Source organism: Mirounga angustirostris, unplaced genomic scaffold, assembly GCF_029215605.1.
Source record: "Mirounga angustirostris isolate CCGP_5_RB_7025 unplaced genomic scaffold, mMirAng1.0.hap1 SCAF_9, whole genome shotgun sequence".
NCBI lineage: Eukaryota > Metazoa > Chordata > Mammalia > Carnivora > Phocidae > Mirounga > Mirounga angustirostris.
Window position 1 is genome coordinate 133,131,628 of NW_026991717.1, and position 22,206 is coordinate 133,153,833.

General features: G+C 55.1%; 1 protein-coding gene across 9 annotated transcripts in view; it reads right to left on the reverse strand.

The window, feature by feature from the left end:
- ITPK1 (inositol-tetrakisphosphate 1-kinase) overlaps positions 1-22,206 on the reverse strand; it is a 171,812-nt gene that overhangs the window by 10,929 nt on the left and 138,677 nt on the right. For 7 of the 9 annotated variants that reach the window (XM_064571518.1, XM_064571514.1, XM_064571515.1 and 4 more), the window contains 4 exons: positions 9,197-9,295; positions 8,755-8,795; positions 5,852-6,017; positions 119-186 (listed from right to left, as the gene is read on the reverse strand). In XM_064571518.1, coding sequence (XP_064427588.1) covers positions 119-186; positions 5,852-6,017; positions 8,755-8,795; positions 9,197-9,295 — 374 coding nt within the window. Of the gene's footprint in view, positions 1-118; positions 187-5,851; positions 6,018-8,754; positions 8,796-9,196; positions 9,296-9,714; positions 9,887-15,833; positions 17,128-22,206 lie in introns of those variants that run through there. The other 2 variants (XM_064571517.1, XM_064571516.1) reach the window with 2 other exon arrangements.

Here is a 22,206-nt window from a genome sequence, read left to right on the forward strand (position 1 = left end):
AAATCTTCCCTCGGGAGTAAGCTAATGCTCTGCTAGAGCTCAGCCCTGGGCCCCACCGCGAGCAGCACCCGCATACCCAGGGTCGGGAGGGAAGGCCACTATGGCAGGAGGAACATACCGCGGTCAGGACCGATGAGGACTCCGGCTTCGACACGTTGTGGCTATTGAAGAAGATGGACTCCCGGTCTGAAAAAGCAAAGACAGGAAGGAGCCGGAGTTAGCTCAAGGCAGAGAAGGTGACTCCACCAACCGACACCAGGGGGCAGCACCACTCCAGCCACAGTCTCCGCAGCCTTACGGTTCGGCATCCAGTAGCAGCCAACCTGGGGCCCCAGTGAGCCGGGCACCCCCACGCCAAGGAGACACGGCACCATGACCGGAAACATGTCCACTGAGGGCTCCCATTTCCCATACAAAAATAATTGCCTTAATGAGCCTACCTCTGCTACCATCTTATAGGATCCTATCTGGTTTTCCCCAACACCCAAGGCCCCATTCCAAAGTGTGTCTAGTGTGTCTTATGGACATGGCACTAGAAAAGGGGCTAAGAGGATGTCGTGGTGGCTGAGTGAGTGGGAAACGCAGTGTACCGGAGTATCAAAGGCCCGAAGTCAAGAGGTCCGGTGAATGCTATTTAATCCAGTATTTTCAGCCCCTCCCAGTATGTGACCATGGAACTCCTTTTCAGCATAGCACTTGAGAAATGCCCAAGCAGCCACCTGGCACATGAGTGTTTAGAATACAAAGGGCTCTGCTGTTTCCTAAATACATAGGGGAAAAAATAGGAAATCGGAACATGGGCTTTTATAGGATCCATCCAAGAAAAGTATACAGAACAATTTGTCTGGCTTTGGAAGCTGGCACAGCCCCCCTGAAACACCTTCCACCTCCTCCCACACCATACTTCCTGATCCATGTCTGCCTCCCACCATACCCTCAATCCCATTGGGGCACCACCCAGATGGGCAGACCGATCCCAAGAATAATGAGAGCAATAAGCAGCTGGTTTGTCTATCCATCCCATGGAGTGAGGTTGGTCGGTCACACGTTCTCAAGCACTTGGAAGCATGGGCACAAGAATGCAAGAATCACAAAACCGCGAGCTTCACCACCCCATGCCCCCCACCAAGAATGACATGGAGATATCCTGGGCCATGAGCCCCTACGTGGCCCTGGCAGCCTCTGCTTCAGTCCCTCCAGGATGGGGCATCATGGCTCCCGTTCCCAGGACACACTGCTCATCTCTGGGACCCAGGCCCCTAAGTGCAGGATAGGAAGGGCCTTGGTTGAGCACCATGGTGTGGAGGGGCCAGGCCGCAGGGGGCACCTGCTCTGATCGCCAAGGACCCCCACCAGCTCCAGGATTACGGTGCCGCAACAATCATGCATGAGAAAGTGATTCGGGCGGAGGCCAAGCAGGCAGGTGCTGAGATGTACCTGGCGTCCTTCCCGCTAAGGGGGCACACAGGCCCCTTGCCGCCCCGGTGTACCCGACAGTCCTCCCGCCGCTCCGACCAGAGCCAGTCCAGACGGGGGGCACGAGAGACGGTCCTGGGGAGGAGCCTGGGGAAAATAAACACCCTGCAGGACTTGCGCCAGGCAGCCCCACCAATCTCTACTCCTGGGCGCTGACAGCCAAAAAGAGTGAGCCTTGAGGGGTGGCAAGGCCGGCGGGCCAGAGGACAGAGTGGGGATCGGGCAGCTGGAGTGGGGGATTCTGGCCCTCTGTAGGCACTGCCCACCTTGGCCCAACCCCACCAAACTCAGGGTGCCTCCCACCCACCCCGAGGGTCCCCAAGGGTGGCAAAGCAAGCCTTGGTAAAGGGTGGTAAAGGGCCATGCAGAGCAGGCAGACACAGCCAAGTTCAGGGAGGCTGGGAAGCCTGCAGGAGCCACAAGGCAACACCATGGGTGTTTATGCCAGGAAGGCAAGAAGCTGGGCACTCAGAAGGGCACAGCCAACACCTGCTGAACTGGACAGATCATGTCACCCAAGAGCTCCCTGCGGCAGGAAGACCAAGTCACACACGTGGACCATTTCGAAGGAGACCGCTTCTCCTCCCGGCTAACTCTGACCCGAGGGCTCTGGCCAGAGGACTGGTGAGCACTGGCGGTGGGGGAGGGGGAGCCATCCTCTGCTCACATCCTACGTGTGTCTGGCTTGAGCAGGGGCCACAGGGCGTGTGGGCAGCTTCCAGCCACTCCCCGACCCCGGAGACCGGGAAGCCGAGACGGGTCAGAATGGGTCACACATCCTTTGATGCCAACTCCTCGGGGAGCTTTAAGAGACCCAGTCCCTCTAAAGATGAAGCTGGCTAGGCCCTGGCACCCTAATCACAGGAGCACTCTGGATCTGGGGCCCCAGGCATCCCCCATGTCCACAGCGGTCCTGAGACACACAGCCTGAGTGAAGAAGCCCCACCAACACCCTGCGGGGGCGGGAGAGCAATGAAGGGAATAGGGGTGCCGTGGCCCCCAATTTACAGATGAGAAAGAAGAGAGTCCATGACCAGCTTAATACCCCAATACTGCAGTAACTCAGTAGTCAGGAGAAGCGGCCACTCACTCTTCTGCTCCGTCTGCCTCATCTCCACGCAGGTCTCGGGGCCGGGGAAACAGGTCACAGCACTGCAGACGGGGGCCCAGATGCTCTGCCAGGTCCCATACGTGTATCCGCCGCACAGAGGGGCGGCCCTGGCTGCCCTGTCCAAGGGGCTCCCTCAGCCAGTGGCAGCCCCGGACCCCACTGCTTCCTCTGGAGCCCTTCATCTATGCCATGATGCATCTTTTTATTATTTCTTTGCACATGGGCGCTCTCTCCCATAGAATGCGAGCACACGGGGGCAGGGTGCTTGGCTGACTATCTCGTTCCCTCCCGGATCAGTACCTGGCACAGGGCTGGGCAGCTTCAAGGAGATGCGGCATCTACGGAGAGGCTGCAGGTGGCAGGTCAGCAAACCAGAGCCGGGAGGCCAAATCCGGCCTATCACCTGCATTTGTACATACAGTTTTATGGGACCACAGCATGCCCAGCTGCTTCTACACTGTCTACAGCTGCTTTCATGCTCCAAGGGCAGAGGTACATAATTACGACAGAGCTGGATATTCTCACTATCTGGCCTTTTGCAGAAAAAGTCTGCCGAGCCCAGCTCTATGTGCTAAGTGATGCCGTTCTTTTATGGACCCCAAGGGAAAAAGGCCCAGAAAGGAGAGGAGAATAAAGGCACTAGTCCTCACAGTCAAGAAACAGAAGTAAATCCACCGAACAAAAGGGGGAGCGGAGAAACGTGCCCATCTGGATCCTGGCCCTGGGGAGAGAGAGGGGAGCCATCTCCCCAGCTGTGAACGAAAGGCAGAGAATGTGTGCTCCTGGTGGCTGGCGCAGGATACCACCAACCCTCTCAGTAAGAACCTGACTTCCATTCCAGCCAAGGCAAGCGCGAGATGCCACCGGCCCTAGGACACACCTGACTTCAGAGATGCCATCCAGTAAACACGAAAAATGGCCCTGAGAATCAACAGAGCACGGCAGTTAAGGAGGGAAGGCTAGTGTCCCTGGCTGCCCTCCCCGAGGTCCTGAAGAATCCCACTCAAGAGCCACAGCTCCCTGCATGGACAGGGGAAGCTGCAGGCCTGCCGTGCTAGACGAGAACCAGAAAGCCAGGGTGGGGGCTAGAAAGAGCCCAGAGCCCCCAAAGCCCCCCTGCTCAATTGGTCCAGCTTAAAGGACCACTGTCGATTTATGCTTCTGATCCGGAAAGCACACACGTATCAAGAGAACAAAGCCCACGCCAGCTCCCTGGCATGATGCCCCAAAGGCTGCAGACATGAAACCAGCTTTGGGGATGGATGGACGAACACGCTGAAAGTTAGGTCAGCTTATCTGAGCACAATAAACATTTCGGCATTAGCTCTGTGTGCTTATCTACTCATTGATTTGGCCCCAGCTGACATTTTATGGAAAACCGGCAAGCTGGAAATGGTCAGAAGACACACAGACATGGAGCCCGCACCCTCAAGACACAGGACAGAGAGTCCACACCCTGCTGCGAAAGGCTCCTGGTGCTGAGACAGAAGCTGGCCCAGCACTTTGCAACCAGGAGGAAAAGGAGAAAAAAAAAGAATACTTTTTGTCTCCAAAGGAAGAAAACCTGGTGATAAATTCCTTTTACAGGCAGAAGAATTTTGGTAAAGGAAAAAAAAAAAGAAAAGAAAAGAAAGGGAGCTACATAAGGTATACCACTCTTAATTTAACACATTTTCCAAAGACTTAAAACATAGTATTTTTTAAAAATCAGGAAAATAATAGAGGATTCTTTTTTTTTTTAAAGTCTCTTGGGGAGCCTGGGTGGCTCAGTTGGTTAAGCGTCCGACTCTTAATCTCCACTCACGTCTTGATCACAAGATTGTGAGTTCAAGCCCCAAGCTGGGCTCCATGCTGGGCATACAGCCTACTCTTCCAGTCCATAATCTGTAAGAATGCCTCTTGCTGGTATCCAGTCACACACAAAAAGACGACCCCCCCTCACCCCAGTCCGTGGTCCTCTCACCCCTAGATCATTCCATCATCCCAGTGTGCTGGGGCTGGGACCAGGGTGACAATGGGGATGTCCCAAACCCTGACACTGCAGCCTCGAGTCCTGGGGCCCCACACCCGACGAGGAGGCTGCCTGCACCCAGAAAGGAAGTGAAAAATCGATGCACATTTCCAAAGTATCTGCTCTCTGTGTTCTGTTAATGGGAAGAAAAAAGCCGTCCAGGGAAGAACAGCTGAGAGAGGAAGACAAGAACAGCTGAACTTCATTCGAGAAGTGGCTTAAAGCCACCAGGAGCGGATGGTGACAGGCAATCCCAGCAGGGGAGACTTTTTAAGAAGACACATCTGTTTGCTCAGATGGAGACAGAACAGCCCGGTATTTCAATACATCTGGTGATGGCTGGGTTCCCTTGCAGAGATAAATGTACGGCGTGTTTGAGCAAACCACATGAGGACAATCAAATATCCTCCAAGGGGTCCTCTCAGAAAGCTCTGCTTATTTCAAAGACGCTGTTACTCTGTGCCAAAGGTTTCTGGAACTTGCCTTAGAGATGCCTTCAGAACCCCCAGACATTCTTTTGAGCAGCCCCAACACGAGCAAATCCTTATCTTAGTGTCTGTTTTTGAAAGGGCCAAGGGCCACCTGGTGTCAGGAGAGCAGCTAAAAAAAAGTTGAGTTTGTGGAGCCCCTCAGCCTCCAATGACAGCAGCATCCTGCAGATACCGCCACCCTGTGACACCTGAGGGATACCCGGGATCCGAAACACTCGGACTCAGTCCTCACCCCTGCAAAGAGGGGGCCTGGTGGGGGTGACTGCCCACATGTACCTGGCGGAGGTCCCACAGCTAGGAAGCGCCATGAACCTGCAGGACTTCGAACGGAGCGCAGAGCCACCTCAGTGGCTGCAGAAGCGGCTAGTAACTCAGTGTTTCCCCATTTGGAAAAAGGGGACCTGATAAAGCAGTCAGCACTCTGGCCCTCAAAATACGAGGGGCCCTTTCCCAAACTCACTTCCCTGAAGGGCCCATCATCCATTCTAGCATGTTCCTCATGAGTCTCATTTCTGTGTGGGGCCCCAGGAAGCATCCTGGTATTTCAGATGGATGGAGACCCTACAATGACCTGGTGGGATGGGGTTTCACCTTGTTCTCCGAGACCTCCCCACCTACTGCATGCAACTCCTTCAACCTTCAGATCAGCCCATCCCCGCCACCCCCCCACAAAGTAACACAGGGTGGCAGTGGAAATGCTGTAGGACCGACGGCTGATGCCTGTCCCAGCTGGGCCCCCGAGACGGCAGAAGGCTTGGTTACCTGACGTGCCCGCAGAGAAGTTCTTCAGCGAGGGCCTCTGGACGACAGTGTAGGATTCGCCCACCACAAACACCTTGTACAGGACGGCGTTGTGGTTGATGAAGTTCTGGACCACACAGGGTGGCTGGATGGCACTCAGGCCCTCCTGGTTGAACACGATGGCCATCTGTGGGGACAGGGGGCCAAGGGCTGTCAGAGTCCACTACCTACTCAGTCTTAGACACAGGGGCACGTCACCAGTCCAGAGCTCTGCTACCAAGGACCATCGCTGTGAACCGAGGACTCTCCATGAAAAATCTCAAGCCAGGGTGAGTGGAGTGAGACTTGAGAAGAACACCTGGGGATCAATTCACTCCTACTCTGGGGGCTTAGAAATCCTGCAACATCAGGCTCTCCCTGTAGGGTTGAGCTGGCTGTGCACTGCACAACTCCTCTATTCACACTGTGATCCAGGAAATAGGACCCCCAGTTGTATACTACGCATTCTTTATGACCTCCTTAGAGGTTTCTCCACAAAGATCCAGGTGAGGCAGGAAGTGGAAGGCAACGGATCGGGAGTTGGGAGGCCTTGAGTCAAAATCCGTATGTGGACAAAGGCTGCCTCTGGTTGCCCACTCACGACATGCCCAGCCCTGTTCCGACCGCTTTATGTGAGTCACCTGGTGCTGTCCTCACAATGCACCTCTGAGGGGGGCACTATTCTCATGCACCTTTTACAGACAAGGAAACTGAGGCCCTAAAAAGCTCAGTGGCTTGTTGGAAAGTGACAGAGCCCAGGATGGGACTGAGTCTGCCCAGCACGCAGCCTTGGCCTCTGACACGCAGAGTAAGCTACACGGAGGCTTGAGGGACAGGAACATGCTGCTCCCAGTCCCTGACTGTCTGAGGACAAAGGTCCCCCCTGGAAGGATCTGGTAGGCCACTAAAGCAGGGAGAGCAGAAGGGCAGCTGGAGAAAAATCTCTGCTTGGGCCGTCAGCTGCCGGTCTGGGGCCACGGCTAATCCCTTGCAGCCCACAGGCCCCAGGAAGGAGCCACCAGATGCCCAGGACTCGGGGCAGGAATGTCGGAGCCTGGACAGCTGGCTGCCTGCGCCGGCTGCCGCCCCTGGCATCCACGGTCGTAGAGCACCACCCCAACGTTCCTGGTGCTTAGCCGCACGGGGCAGAAGCAGAGAAGCAGGCCACGCAGGGAAACAGACCGTGCACGCACTGCATGTACGTGTGTGTGTGCACGCGCCACAGGGACCGTCCCCTTAGCCTTCTGCCGAGGAAGGGAAAGAACACAGGGGGCTCTGGAGCCAGACACGGGTTTAAGTCCTAGCTCCAGCGCCCAGCCACCAGAGTGCGGGGGGGGAACTTGCTCCATTTTCCCCACTTATAAAACAGCAGCAGTAACTACCACAGGATAGCTTCAGAGGTGCTTTGGGCTTCTGGCTCAGGGGTTCAACTCAGAAGCGGGGGTTGGTAATTTCACTCTAAGCAAATCAGTGTGCTTGCCCTGGTTTAAAAACCAAACAAAAACCCAGGCAGCTCTGTGAACACACAATGAAAAGGGAGTAGTTTGGCCAAACTAGTTGGGTTTCACTGAGCTTGGGGCTGGGGGACTCAGAGAGACCTCAGTAGAGGTGAGGACCCTAATCAGAAAGCCTCACTTTGCTGTCTAAAACCAATCATGTCCATAGAGCTGTCCTCTATCCTCGCTGCACTCAACATCCCCAGGCACCCCTAGAATAGGTGAGGAGCCCTGCCCCCCAACCTCCAGACTCATGCTGTGGGGGGCGCCCCACCCGAGGGGGCAGCCCTGTGACGTGAAAGCCTCCCAGGAGGCAGGCGGCCTGCGGCACACACCAACTCCCTGGGAGCCTCCAGGTTCCAACCCTGGAGGCTCCGTTCCCAACCGCCCGCTCAGGAGAAGAGGAGCCCCTCCCTGGCACAGCACACTGTGGGTCGGGAGAGACAGGGATGCACATGTGTACATTTTGGAGCCAGATTCCAACAGCTAGACTACGGGATGAAAGCCTCCCCGGAACACAGCGACCCCAGACGTGAGGGTCGAGACTCCTGCCAAGGAGGGAGCTCACTTGGATCCGAACACCCCCACCGTTCTGCAGTGACCTGGCAGGCTCCATACCTGGTTCCCTCACAGCGCACCCAACGCTTTCTGCGCCAGGCCCCACAGCAGCACGGGCAGCAAGCCCCTCCTCCTCCTCAACCACCATCACATCCCCACTTCCAAGTGCGGACAGACACTCAGAGAGGTTGGGGGATCTGCCCAAAGTCACACAGTTGGCAGTGCACAGAGCCAGACCTGCTCCCAGGTCTGTATGAGTCCAGAACTCTCTCACGGAGAGAAGCGGTTACTCTCCTGCAGGCTGAGCTTTTCTGCATCAGGAGGGTCTAACCACGCTAATAGTGACTAGAGCCACCCTGCCAGTCAGAGAAGCGCAAGGCGCTGACCCACAGAGGGACCGGGTACTAGTGAACAGGGCAGGTGGGAGGTTGGCGGGCAGGTGCTGTGGGGGCAGTGAGAGCATCTTTCCAGCTCACAGCACGCAGAGGGGCCCGGTGCAGGGCCCGGCATAGAGCGGGCGCCCAGGGAGTGACTGACAAGCCAGAGGTCGTAAAGCCGGACAGGTCAAACTGCAGTAGGATCTGCAAGGGCTCAGAGGGGGCAGGCAGACCCCTGGCACACGCCTCCCACCCTTGGCGACAGGCCAGGCATGGGCAGAGGCTGGCGACAGTGTGCAGAGCCACAAGCAGGGGCAAGACAGGGAGCGGGAGCAGCAGGGGTGGGATCTAGCACACAGACTCTTGCGGGCTCCCAGAGGGACACTGTGAGCTGGAAAGACAGGGGCACGGGGGGAGGAAGTGGGGGAAGAGGGCAGTCAAAGTTTCTGCTTACCTCGTGAGAGTTGGTGCCATGAGCCACTCTGGTTTTGCAAACTATGGAGCAGGGAGAGAAAAGCAGAGAGAAATCAGTGAGGTGACTTCCCCACAGAGCCTGATCTGGCAGACATGGGGAGAAATTCCTGAAACTCCTGCAGCCCGTGGGGATAAGGGGCAGTGGGGAGCTAGGGAGACAGGCTGGCTCAACGGTGGCCAGCATCCGCACTCAGGGTGGTCTGGACAGACGCTGCCGGGCCAGCAGAAGAGCACCTCCAGCCCACACCACCTGAAGACCCATCTCCACTGTGCAGGCGGGAGCGGGACGCGGGGCTCAGTCCTCCCTGGCAGCCAAGGCCCTCGTGTGTCCCGGGGAGCCACAGACAGGCCCCCACCACCATCCGGCCCATGGCCTGCCGGGCCTGCCGAGCCTGCCCAGCGGGGCCCGGGGCGGTACGCACTGAAGGGGAACGCCAGGCCGTTCTGCTCCAGGAGCCTCATAGTGTCGTCTCCACTCAGGCTCGTGAGCTCCATGAAGGGTGGTGAGCAGATCCTGTCATCTGTGGACAGAGAAGAAGCCCACGTCAGCAGGCCGCCCGCTAGCCCCCAGGCCCACTTTCCTGTGACAGACCCACCTCCCCGGGGCCTCCCTCGGCACCCCTGCTCTCCTGAGTGGACACCCCAGCTCCGCGAGGGCGCAAGCGTGCGCACAGACACCAACAGTAACAGCGGGGTGGTCTTTAATTACGTTTTGTGTTAACATTTCTGTAATTACAGAACCAACGTACGATAAGCATAAAACTTGAAGACCAAAGAAAAGAACCACATGCGCTCACAGATACGACTACTACTGCAACCAAGCCTAGAGGCACGTGCACATGTACGCGCACAGAACTCCACAACCGGATACTGTCTGGGAACCCAAATGCTCACTCAGTAAACTATGAACATTATCTGGTTCAATAAAGCCTTCTCCTACCACACGCCTTACTGGCTTCACGGTAACTGCAGGAGTGACGCTGTGGGGTTAGCTCCGGCCGCGCGTCTAGCACTGTGCTATGGGCTTTGCGTGCACCTCTGAAGTCTGCAGAAAAATCGTATGAGAAGGAAGCCGAGGCTGGGGGGACACCTCTCATCAGCCACTGCCTGCTGGTGTGGCCTCCTGACTCCTTCCCTCCCTCCCTCCCTCCCTCCCTCTCTCAAGCACGCTCAAGGCCCTTCTCCAGCCTCCTGCAGACACACTCTGACCCTGGCCCTGCCCCGCTGCCAACACCTTCTCACACCCTGGCTTGCCTGAGTCCCCGGTTTCAGAGGGGCGCCCATCCAGTGGGTTCTCGGTACATCTGGTTTTTCTGAAAAGCTCTGGGAGCTGAGTCTGCTCTGGTTGTCGGAATGCTCCTGGTGCCAGGCACCGAGTTAGGGCAGCAAAACAGATGATCTGTGGGATAACCAAATGTATTCTGATGCTCCCTACCGTTTGCTAAATTACATTACTGGCTTGTTATTACTGCTTCTTGTCTAGGCCCCTTCTCAGATCAGACCAGCAGCTCCTCAGGAGGTGGGACCACCCTGTACTTCTGAGCATAGGGACAGGGAAAGGTCAGTGTTGGTAAGGTGCCCTCCTCCCCCAAACCTTGGAAAACAAACCAAAAAGTAAAGAAGCAAAGTGGCCTGTCTCCAGGAACTTTGAGCTACTTGGCTGGCTAGAAGGTCAGTACATTAAACCAAGGTAAGATCCAGCCTCATACAGCTCATAAAAATGAATGCCAAGAATTACACAGGGCATATTAAAAGTGTTTTTATCTCTCTCCCCACCCACCTGTAAAATCCAAACTCCATATAGGCGCAGAAGTGTTGGCAGATTTCAGGGGTTGCAGGGCTTCTTGGGGACCACAAGAGGGTGGTTTGGGGACAGTGTTTGCTGAGCCCTGGCAAACGGTGCTACAGGCCCTCCAAACAGAGCATTCATTTAATCCTCAAACTGCTATGACAGTGTCTCTGTGGACAGAGGCCAAAACAGGCCCCAACAAGCAGTCTGCCGAAAGTCACATGACGGTCAATGACAGAGGCAGGATGAGGAGCCAGGTTAAAGGGGAGGCCAGGAAAAGAGAAGTCAGGAAAGTCGGGGTAGGGAGCTGGGGCTACGTGTTGGCTCTCAGCCGTAAGTCACTATCTAGACAAGGCCCCATTCCTGCCCCGCCCCCAAGCCTGGACTCAGAGCCCAGGCGGGGAAGCTTGTTGCTGCGAACACACAGCCCCTGCAGCCCAGACCTGACCGAATGTGACACGCAAGGCCTGAACAAACTGGAGGGTCCTGCAGCAGACAGGTGCTCACCTGTGCCTCAGGCGTGGCCCATCCCTTCCCAAAGGAAGGTTCAGAGACAACTGGAGCCCAACAGGCCACTTCCCGTGACAGCTTCCGGACTCTCCATGAGCAGACGTTTCAGAACAGGTGCATCAGCCTGGCCCTACATTAGCCTTGCAATGCCCCCATCAGTGACCCCTCCCACCCTAGCCCACCCACGCTTTCACATGTCACCAATCATAGCCAAGTGTTCCGTAAACTGCACTTGATATGTGCCAGACAACACCGTCTACAAAGCAATTCAAGCCCCCTCACAAGAGCCCCATGAGAAAGTAGTCACTCCCAGTTTACAGGCGACATCCCCTGCCCAGAGTTACACAGTGAGTATGTGGTGTAGCTGGGGAAGCTCAGACCTGGGAAGCTAGCTCCCTAGCAGAGAAAGTGCTCACTTCATATTAGCAGGATAAAGGACAAAGCTTTTACTGAGATGATCATCTCCAGAAGACTCAGAAAAAGCATTGGGCAAAACCCAATGTCCTTCAGGATAAAGACACACAACAAACCAGGAATAGAAGGGAACTTCTTCAATCTGATTAAAGAGCATCTACAAAAACCACAGAAACATTCTACGTTGGGGTGAAAGACTGGATGCTTTCCCCTTAAGACTAGGAACAAGACAAGGATGTCTGTTCTTGCCACTTCTATTCAACACCGTAGTAGAGGTTCTAGCCAGGGTAATTAGGAGAGAGAATGAAATAAAAAGCCTCCAGACAGGAAAGAGGATGTAAAACTGCTTCTCTATGCAGGTGATGTGATCCTGTTTACAGAAAATCCCAAGGAATCCACACACACAAAAACCCAAAACCTATTAAGATAAATAAGTTCAGTAAGACTGCAAAAGAAAAGATCAATATACACACACAATAAAACAATTATATTTCTATATGTTAGCAAAGAATAATCTGAATATGAAATTAAGAAAATAATTCTACTTACAGTAGCATTAAAAAATAAAAACACTTAAGAAATAAATTTAACCAAAGACTTAAATGCTGAAAACTATAAAATGTGGCTGAAAAACATTCAAGAAGATCTCAATAAATAGGACATCCCATGCTCATGAATAAGACATTTAATATATGAAGCTGGCAACACTCCCACAGTTATCTATGGATTCAGCGCAATCCCCATCAAAATCCCGGCTTTCTTTTAGTGGGAACTGACAAGCTAATCCTTAAATTCATGTAAAAATGCAAGGGACCCAGGAGAGCCAATCTTGAAATCTTGAAAAAGCACAAAGTTGGAAGACTCACACTTCCCAATTTAAGAACTTACTACAAAGCTACAGTAATCATGCAGTATGGTAGTGGTACAAGAACAGACCTACAGATCAATGGAATACAACTGAGAGACCAGAAATAGACCCATCCATCTGGAGTCAACGGACTGTCCACCAGGGTGCCAATATAATTCAAGTGGAGCGGGGAAACGACAGTCTTTTCAACAAATGGTGGTAGGAAAACTAGATATCCATGTGTGAAATAATGAAGCTGGAATCCTACCTCACACCATACACAAGAATTGATTCAAAATGGATCATGATCTAAATATAAGATCTATAACAGTGAAACTCTTAGAGGACAACATGGGTGTAAATCTTCATGACCTTGAGTCACGTAATGGTTTCTTAGATACTAAAAGTACAAGAAACCAAAGTAAAAATAGGTAAATCTGATATCATCAAAATTAAAAACTTTTGTGCTTCAGAGGACATTATCAAGAAAGTGAAAAGACAACCCACAGAATGGGGAAAAATATTTGCAAATCATACATCTGATAAGAGTCTAGTATCCAAACCATATAAAGAACTATTAACAAGCAATAAAAAGACAACCCAAATTTAAAATGGGCAAAGGATTTGGGTTTTTTTTTAAGATACTATTTATTTATTTGTCAGAGGCAGAGAGAGCGAGAGAGAGCAAGCGAGCACAAGCAGGGGGAGAGGCAGGCTCCCTGCTGAGCAAGGAGTCTGATGAGGGACTCGATCCCAGGACCCGGAATCATGACCTGAGCCGAAGGCAGACGCTTAACTGACTGAGCCACCCAGGCATCCCTGGGCAAAGGATTTGAATAGACAGTTCTCCAAATAAGACCTACAAATGGCCCAAGTGCGTGTGAAAAGATGCTCAACATCATTAGCCATCGGGGAAATGCACATCAAAACCACAACGAGGTATTATTTCATACCTACTGAGATGGCTATGATCAAAAAGACAAAAGTGCTGTCATTGCTGGTGGGGAAGTAAAATGGTGCCGCTGCTTTGGGAAAGAATCTGGCAGTTCCTCAAACAGTTAAATATAGAGTTACAATACAACCTAGTAATTCCACTCCTCGATATAAAACCAAAGGGATGGAAACACACGCCCACACAAAAACCTGCCCAGCAATGTCCATGGCAGCATTATTTGTAAGAGCCCAAAAGTGGCAACAACCCAAATGTCCATCCCCTGATGAGTGGATAAACAAAGTGTGATATGCCCATTCAACAGAGTCTTCTTCAGCCAGAAAAAGGAATGAGACACGCTATAACATGACCTTGACAACAGAACGCTTAGCGAAGCTAAGGAAGCCAGTCACAAAAGCCACATAGTATGACTTCATTTATATGAAATGTCCAGAATAGGCAAAGCCAGAGAAACAGAAAAGAGACTGGTTGCCAGGGGCGAGGGGACAGGGGGACGGGGACAGACTACAGACGAGTTTCTTTCTTTCTGGGGTGATGAAAATATTCTGGACTTAGACAGTGGTGTTGGTTGAGCAATCTGGGGAATACATTCAAAGCTACTGAATTGACTGTATGTGTACTTAAAAAAGGTGGATTTTATGGCATGTGAATTTTATCAACTTAAAAAAAAAAGAAAGAAAGAAAAATCCCCCAGCAGTACCAACAGCTGTCATCCCTCAAGTGCTGGCTCTCTGCGGACACTGGGTTGAACAAATGCTTCATGTACGGTGTCTCTTTCAAGCCTGCAGAGTCCTGTTGCTTGTCCCTACGCCCGTCCAGGGTGGACTCGGACAAGGACAAGGTGAGTGCTCCCCCCAGAGATGCTTGGGGTCCAGGTAAGAAGCAGAGATGAGACATTTCCAATGAATGGGCCACATCTAGCATTAGGCCAGACAACCCCACCTTTCTGAAATCCCAGGTTTTGGTTAAGAAGCAGGGCCCAACACGGAACTAAGGTGGCGAAGAACCAAGTGCACCAAGGAAGAGGGGCACATGCACACTGTCACTGTCTTGCTCCTTCCTCCTAACCTGGAGCCTGCTGACCACACCCTGAGAAGAAGGCCCGACTGGCTGCCTACCCCCACTCTCACTCCGGAGGAGGGGCCGGGACGGAGACTGGCCCCGTCGCACCCAGGAAGGGCCCACAGTTGAAGCTCAGTCACCCCCAAGAGGCCAGCACTGGGTGAAGGTGGTCCCGGGCCTGCACGGCAGAGGCAGGAAGGGACCCCTGTCCCTCACCAGGCCACGGCTGCTCCGTGCCCCAGGCCTGCCCCACTCTGGACCATGATGTCTTAACTTCTTGACCCACTTTCTGACTACTTGGAGCCAAAACCATCCTGCCGGTCTGTGAAATCACAATAAATTAGAAACGACTCCTGTTCCTATTTTGGTTTCAATAACCATTCACCACCAATGGCAAAAAAAAATGTGTTGAGGCTCTGCTAAATGCTAGGAGCTAGAGACACAGCCTGCCCTCACGGAGCTTACGTTCCCAAACAAGAAACCAGACTGACAAGTAGAACGTAGAGCTAGAAGGGAGTGAGGTCAGGGAGCGGCTCGAGGGACAAAGACAAGGGAAAGTGAGCGGGCGGCCAAGGCGATGCATGTGGGGTCAGCGCGCTCCCAGCAGAGGGAACAGACCATGCAAAGGCTCTGCGTAGGGACGTGCTGCGGCCTCTGCACAACCCAGCCCCAGCCTCTGGGAGGAGGACGCGGACATCCATCTAGCTCTCAGACACTGAGGCCTCCTGGCTGGTGGGAGGGCCGGGGAAGGAACCTGGTCCCCGTGACAAGAGCCAGCGCCCTGGTGGCAGCAGACGTGCCAGCCCCACCACACAAGGGATGGCGGCAGCGCAGGCGCGCCCATGGGAAACTCTCAACATCGCCAGCAGCTTTCCCCCCGAAGAGAGACAGAGTGAAGACTCTTTCTCTAAGTCAGCACTGGGAGCCCGGGGAGCTATTTATGGTTCCCAGAAAAAGCCTACTGTTGCTTATTTATCTATCATCTTTATTTCTGGATGGGAGTTGGAAAGACGCTTTTTTTAGTCGGATGGTGGGTTATGTTCTGTGAAGAGCTGAAAACTTAGCCCCTGGGAAACTGAAACCCCGGCCCCGTCTTCCCTCTGGGCTGCTCTCATCACAGAATGGGAAGCTGGGGGCCCTCAGAGATGAGCAAGTCCCAACCATACGTCCACATGTCCAGAGAGGGAAGCGGAAGAGTTCACGGCCACAGGCAAGTTACTGGCAGGTGAAGGGGGAGAACCCAGGTGTCTCGAGTCACACTGCCCCCACTCTGCCGAGTGGTCATGCCCTTATCTGACTAGAGGCAGCTGCTGGAGAGCTCCCCAGAAGATAAAAGACCAACGACGAACAGGTGGATAAAAGAAAAGGTACAGCTAGGAGTGGGGTACAAAGAGAGATGGCACTTTGAAGCCTGACTTTGAACCTGTGATAAATTACTTATCAGCTGTATCCTTTGGCAAGTGACCAAACTCTGCTGGGCCTTACTTTCCCCGTCTGTAAAATGGGAGCGATGTCTCCCTGAAGGGTAGTCAGGAGGCCTGGTACATAACAGGTAGCCCACAGTGGCCAGGCTGGCTGGGGACACCCACGGGGGAGCAGGCAGACGCTGCATCGCGGCCACTGGTCACATCTAACTTCCTGGGGTGTGTCGGGGGCCAGGCCCCATCCGTGGCACCGGCAGAGCAGGCCGTCCTCGTGGCTGTGAGAGATGCCCGGGCAGGGCACTGGTAAGGGGAGGGCGCGGGAGCAGCTGTACCAGGACCCTGCCTCAGTTCCCCTCTCTTGAACAGGTTTAATTTCTTCACCCAGAGAGTATCTGATGAAAAGATGACCCATGGGCAGGGGCAGTCCCCAGGGACATGCAGGGCTGGAATGCTCTGAAGCCTCTGTGATGGGCAGGGCCCCAGGAGCGAACAACACCCAGGAGTCAGGGCTGGGCAGAGGCTAGAAGAGGCAGAAGACAGACCAGGGAGGGGATCCAGGAGGCTGTGCAGCTGGACGACATCATGGGAATGTGCAGGAGAAGCACGTATTACATCTGCCGGTTCGTCTCCCCCCCTAGAACATCAGTTCCATGAGGGCAGGAGGAAGATTCTGGGTTTTGTTCACAGCTGTAGGCCAGTGCCTAGAACACTGCCTGGCACACAGCAGGTCCCCAACAAACACCTGCTGAGTGCATGATCTGACCCGTTGAGTGAAGGGGTCCACAGTGCCTAACACAGAAGGCTGGCTCTTCGGGCATCTGGGCCCCATCTGAACAGATGCAGGGCATGTGGTCAGCGTGTCTGGGCGCGAAGGACCCCGTTCCAGGCCTCGCCTGCCACGCAGGCCTCGCACCACCACGTGGTCACACCCCTCCGCCCCGGACCTCGTTCCACTCAAAAACAAGAAAGCAGTCACATACGACCCTGCTCGGCCTGGCCTTTCTTTCTGAAGGACTTCGCCAGCACAGGCATCCTCTTCGCCTACTTTGGTACGATCGTGACTGGACTCGCCACTGGAATCCCAGCCTTACTGAACACCCGCCGGCAGCATCTTCCCAAGATTCTGCGTATCCCGGTTACCCGCCCGGTGACATTTCCCTGGAGTCAGGCATTTACATTCGTGCCAATTCTTCTCCGTCACACTGGGCTTCGATGACCGCCCCTCGTGTGTAAGGCTTTGTGCGTGTGGCAAATCATGTCCACGTCAAATTCCCAGAAGTGACTTCTGGGTCCGCAGGAATCGACGTTTCTAGGGTTCTTGCCGGTGTCACACTGTTTCCCGAAAGGACAGCAGGATGTCGCTGAGGCACCTGCACTGGACGGTCCTGACCGTGCCTTCTCAGCCCTGGGCAGTCGCACGTTCAGAAACTTGGGCAGTCCTCTCAGGAAGGAAGACAATGGGTGCCACAGGGAACAACCCCATCGCTGCAATACGGTCCCTCTGGGGCCAGCGGGCCACCTGCAACAGTGAGGGAGGCATGAAGACAGCGAGGCTGGCGTGGGGAGTCACTACCAGCAAAAGCTCTGGACCGGGACCTGGAGACCAGTGTGGGATTCCGACAGCTCCGCTGGGCCCTGGGCTCCTGACCGGCAGAATGGGGAGTCCTACTGAGCCAGCCCTGTCGACAAGCTGGCATTGCAGGGAGAACTGAGGACAAGCAAAAAGTGCCATGGGGCCTGCACAAGGCCAAATAAAGAAGCCAGGCCCTCGGGGCAGCAAGGCCCTGTCACGACCACTGCCATCCATTCACACCCTCCTCACTCAGCAAGGGAGGCTCCGGGCCCAGGTGTCACCATGAGCCAGGCAGTGGCACAGGGCCCTTGGCTGCGCCCCGCTCCAGACGGGGACAGAAGCAGAGACCCCGTGCATGCTGGAGGCAAGGCCAGGAGAGAGCGTGTGACTCAGAGTACCAGCCAGCGGACCGGGGCGCCCCAGCATGTGGCTCTGCATCCTGGGAAGACCGGAGGGTCCACGGGAGGAGGCCATGCCGGTGGACGCTGGTGACGCAGGAAGGCGCCGCCCGCACACACCCTCTCGCCTTAGCCAGAGCAGCCGCGCGGACGCGGGTCCGCCTTTCCGGCAGGGTGCAGGCTCCATGAGGGCAGGGACCTTCTCCATCGCGTTCAGGGCCCAGCCCCCAACAAATGAGCAGATGAGGGAACGAAGCAGACCCTGGCCTGGGCTCCCACTGCTCCTGCCCGAGATAAGTGGCCTCTGTCAAATCGCAGTTCCCACAGAGCCTGCAGCATCTCCGCCAGGTGCCCCGCACGCCAGCCCCAGCTGCGGCCACCCGGAGCTGGGCTCTGTCCTGCCTGCCTGGGCCACTCGCCACTCCCAGGGGCTGTCCCGAGCAGGAAACGGTGTGACGCAGGAGTGTGAGTGACAGAGCAGGCACGGGACAAGACGCAGAGGCAGCAGGTCAGGTTCCCACTCAGTCTTCCGAGAGCTGGGGGAACACCAATGCCCGGAGATCTCCGGCCAGGAGCCTCGCACGTGCTGGTCCCTCGGCCCACCGAGCCCTTCCTTCTAGCCCCTTCTTGGCCTGATGAACTCCCGCCTGTCCTCCAAGCCTTGTCAGGCCACCTTCCTGCTCTGGGAGGCTCCCCTGAACACCCCTTCCTGCGCATCCAGGAAAAGGTCCCTTCTGCTGGCTCACCGTGTCTTGGTGGCTGAGGATGTGGCAGCCTCTGCCTCGACTGGGTGCCCCTGGAGGGTCTGCAGGGGACACAGGCTACCTGGGTTTGAATCCCAGCCCCACCTCATGCGAGCTGTGTGGCTCTGGCCGAGTAACCTCACCTCTCTGCCTCAGTGTCCTCACTGGAAAATGAGGACGACACTATCTACCACACAGGGCTGTCCCCCTGCCCGCACATTCAGAAAACGTATTTTAAGTCACGAAATGGCCCTTAAATACAGAATATACGTTCATACTTTTTAACAGTTGCATCAGACCTTTTTTATTTAACAAGAAATAAACTGGCTGATACAGCTAAATCCCAGATCACCAAGTGCAGTGGGGTGTGTTGGGGAAGGAGAGGCTGGTCAACTGCCAAATACATACCCCAAACATGTCCACCATGACACCCAGGGCCAGGGGAGTCATGGAAGACTGCCTGGAGGTGGCAGCCACCACAAATGGCAGCCCAGAAAGCAAAATGCGGTAGCAATAATGAGCATCAACTCTGCAGCCAAGAGCCAGCCCGGTCCCTGCAACCATGCCAGGCCACTGATCCTCTCTGATCCTTTCTCTCACCTGTAAAACGGGACAGCAATGCCGCCCACCTCCCAGAGCTATTAAGGAGACTTGGTGAGGCCATATGCATGAAGGGCATTTGGAAACACTTGAGAACCAGAGTTAGCCCTGTTTCTGCGGACATACTACCCTCCTGCCTCCTCAGGGCACCTCTGCAAGCCCCATCCCTCTGGGAGGGGAGGCTCCAATACCCACCTGCCCACCAGGAGCTCCGCCCCAGGATTTGGGCAGCTGCAGCGGCCTCAGCCAGTCCTCCTGGGACACCGACCGAACAAATGCTGTGGCCCAGCACTGGGGCTTCTCCCAGCTGCCTGACTACATGCTGCTGGAGTCTGGGAATCCAGGAACCTCCTTCTTGGTAGCCTCACCCCATAACCATCTTCTTCCCACCACATCCGCTCTACCCACAAACCACGGATTTCTGGTGCCTTGCCCACCTTATTCACCAATTAATCCAAACCACACACCGGTATTAGATCCTGGGTCATCTTTCTAAAGCACCCACCTACATAGTGAGGCCGCTCTCAGCTCAAGAATTGTCCATGGCTGACTCAAGTCAAAGTCCAAAGCCCTTCCAGGCTTCTGCAACCTGACCCTGCTTAACTTCCTGTTCCGGGCTGGACTGTGTTCCCTCCAAATTCACATGCTGAAGCCCCAACCCCCAAATCCTTAGGATGTGACTGTATCTGGAGACAGAGCCTTTAAATAGGTGATTAGGTTAAAATGAGGTCCGAGGGGCAGGCCCTGATACAATCTGACCGGTGTCCTTCTGAGAAGAGATAAGGACCCAGACACGGACAGAGGGAAGAGCACGCAAGGACCCAGGGACACGGCAGCCATCTGCAAGCCGAGGAGACAGGCCTCCGAAGAAACCAGCCCTGCGGACACCTTGATCCTGGACTTCCAGCCTCCAGAACCATGAACACTTACCAGCAGTAAATGTCGGTTGTTAAGCCAGGTCTGTGGTGCTTTGCTGCAGCTCCAGCAAACTATGCGCCTCCCAACTCCTCCCGGAATACAGAACCCAAGATCCTTCCCAGCCAAACCCTGGCTCCACACGGAGGTCTCACCATCCCCCCCCGCCCCCCCGCCACAAATCTGGGAACGCCCCTCCTCCTACCACTCGGCAATAACCTCTAAGCTCTCCAGAACAAGGGGTCTTGCGCCGCCGCTGCCTCCTCCTAGCAGCACCCCACCCAGAACCTTCCACCGGCAGTCATGCTTGTGGCAGCACCCTCTCTCTCCTGCCCTGCTACCTTGTCTGACCACTCCTCTCTCAGACCCTGTTAAACTTCCACATGTTTGGGTTCTGACTCAGCCAGCAGGCAGTATGTTCCTTGGGGTCGGGATCCGGACCCCCCCAGTCCGGCACTGCCCAGAGGCGGCAGGCGGCAGTAAGAAACACCTCTCCGGCAAGCGCGTGCGTGTGGGATGAGCTGGGAGACAGAATACAAGTGAGCTGTGAGCACTGGAAACAACAGAGAAGGGGGAGCTCGGGCCAACACAGGGAAAGGGGGTGGCCCGCAACTCCCCAACCAGCCGCCACGTGGCGCTGGTCTGGCACAGCCCTGAAGACCGGCGTCGCACTGGAACGGGTAAAGCCCTGAGAGCCTGGCCTGCCAGCCTGCAGAGCCAGTGTTCATGACTCATGTAGCGTCAGACTGTCCAAAGTCACCTTCCCTCTGCCATTAAGCTGTTAGGGGCCAGGGGCCACGTGCTCCTGAGTCCCAGACAGGGAAAGATGTTCCGAGCGTTCTGGGTAAATCAAGTTTCAGCCTGACAGCAGCTGTGAAGGGAACCCAAATGGCTCTTTGGCTCATGATGATGGCAGCCACCCTGTAATGTGGAACCGTCCAGTCATGGGCATGTGGGGGTGGGAAAGCCACCTCAGGCCCGGGCCAGGACACCTGGAAGGGCCCAGAAGACAGGCCCGCGGATGAGAGGAAATGGAAGTGGGAACTGGTTTCTGATCTGGAGCCGGGCCTGGGCCTGCGCCTGCGGAGGGCATTCCCCATCCTCGGCCTGACACCCTGCTCCCGCTGTCCAGAGCATAATGTCCCGTCCACCTGGCCCGGCCAGGAAGGGCTCCAGCACTGTCTTAGCAACCTGCGCGTGCCCTCCCCACAGCAGTGCTCAGTCCTCACCTCCTTGCTCTCCTGGGCGAGTCCTCTCACAGGACAGCCTCACTGCCCAGGTCTCCAACCACCCCGCCACCCCTCCACCAGTGAGTCAGAATCTATTCTTCCTTGTTGCCGACTCCCTCCAGTTGTACCTATGAACCGTCCCTTGCTCTGTCCCCTCTGTCCCTGAACACCTACTTCCATAGTTCATTCTGCATTCCATTTATGGCAGGTGACTCACTTCTCCCTGCAGCCCAAGGGCCCCTTGGATTTGTTGGGGGGATTTGTGTTGGGCTTCAAAGGGGTGGAAACAGTTGGACACCAGTGACATCATCGTTATCTTCAGACCCATTCACAGCCTCAGATGAGATTAAACTAAAATAGTATGTTTTGTTTTGTTTAAGACCGTCGCAGCGCTCAAAGCCAGCGTGCCCTGGGGATGTGGGGACCGGGGAGCCGGACTCATGGAAACCACCTGGGAATCTGCCAGGGCTTCAGGTCGGCCCCAGGAGAAGCAGCTCCTCACCCTCATGACTCCCTGGAGGCTACGGGTATAGGCAGTCGTGGACCAAGTGCCTGGGTTCCAATCCCAAGTCCACGGTCTCATCCTGGGCCACTTCTCCATGACTCAGTTTCCACATCAGCAAGATGGGGATAACACCAGCAGTGACCACACACAGGACCACTGTGAGGACTGAATAAGCCACTGTGAGTCACCATGCTGGGACCGTGTGCGGTATGCAATGAGAAGCATGAGATATGGCTTCGCTGCGATCACTGGTCAAAGTGGGGTCTGCTCCCCTTACTCACTGAGGTCCAGCCAACAGCCTGGGGGCCCATTTTGAACCTACGATGGGTCTAGGGGCTCCTCAGGAGCTAGGACTGTCTCATGACTCCTAAGCATAGGACACAGGTGCCCTTTTCAGGCACCCCCTCTGGGATGAGAAGGAAGGAGGGCCCCACTCATACGGCTCAGGCACTGAGGAGCTCAAGTGGAGCC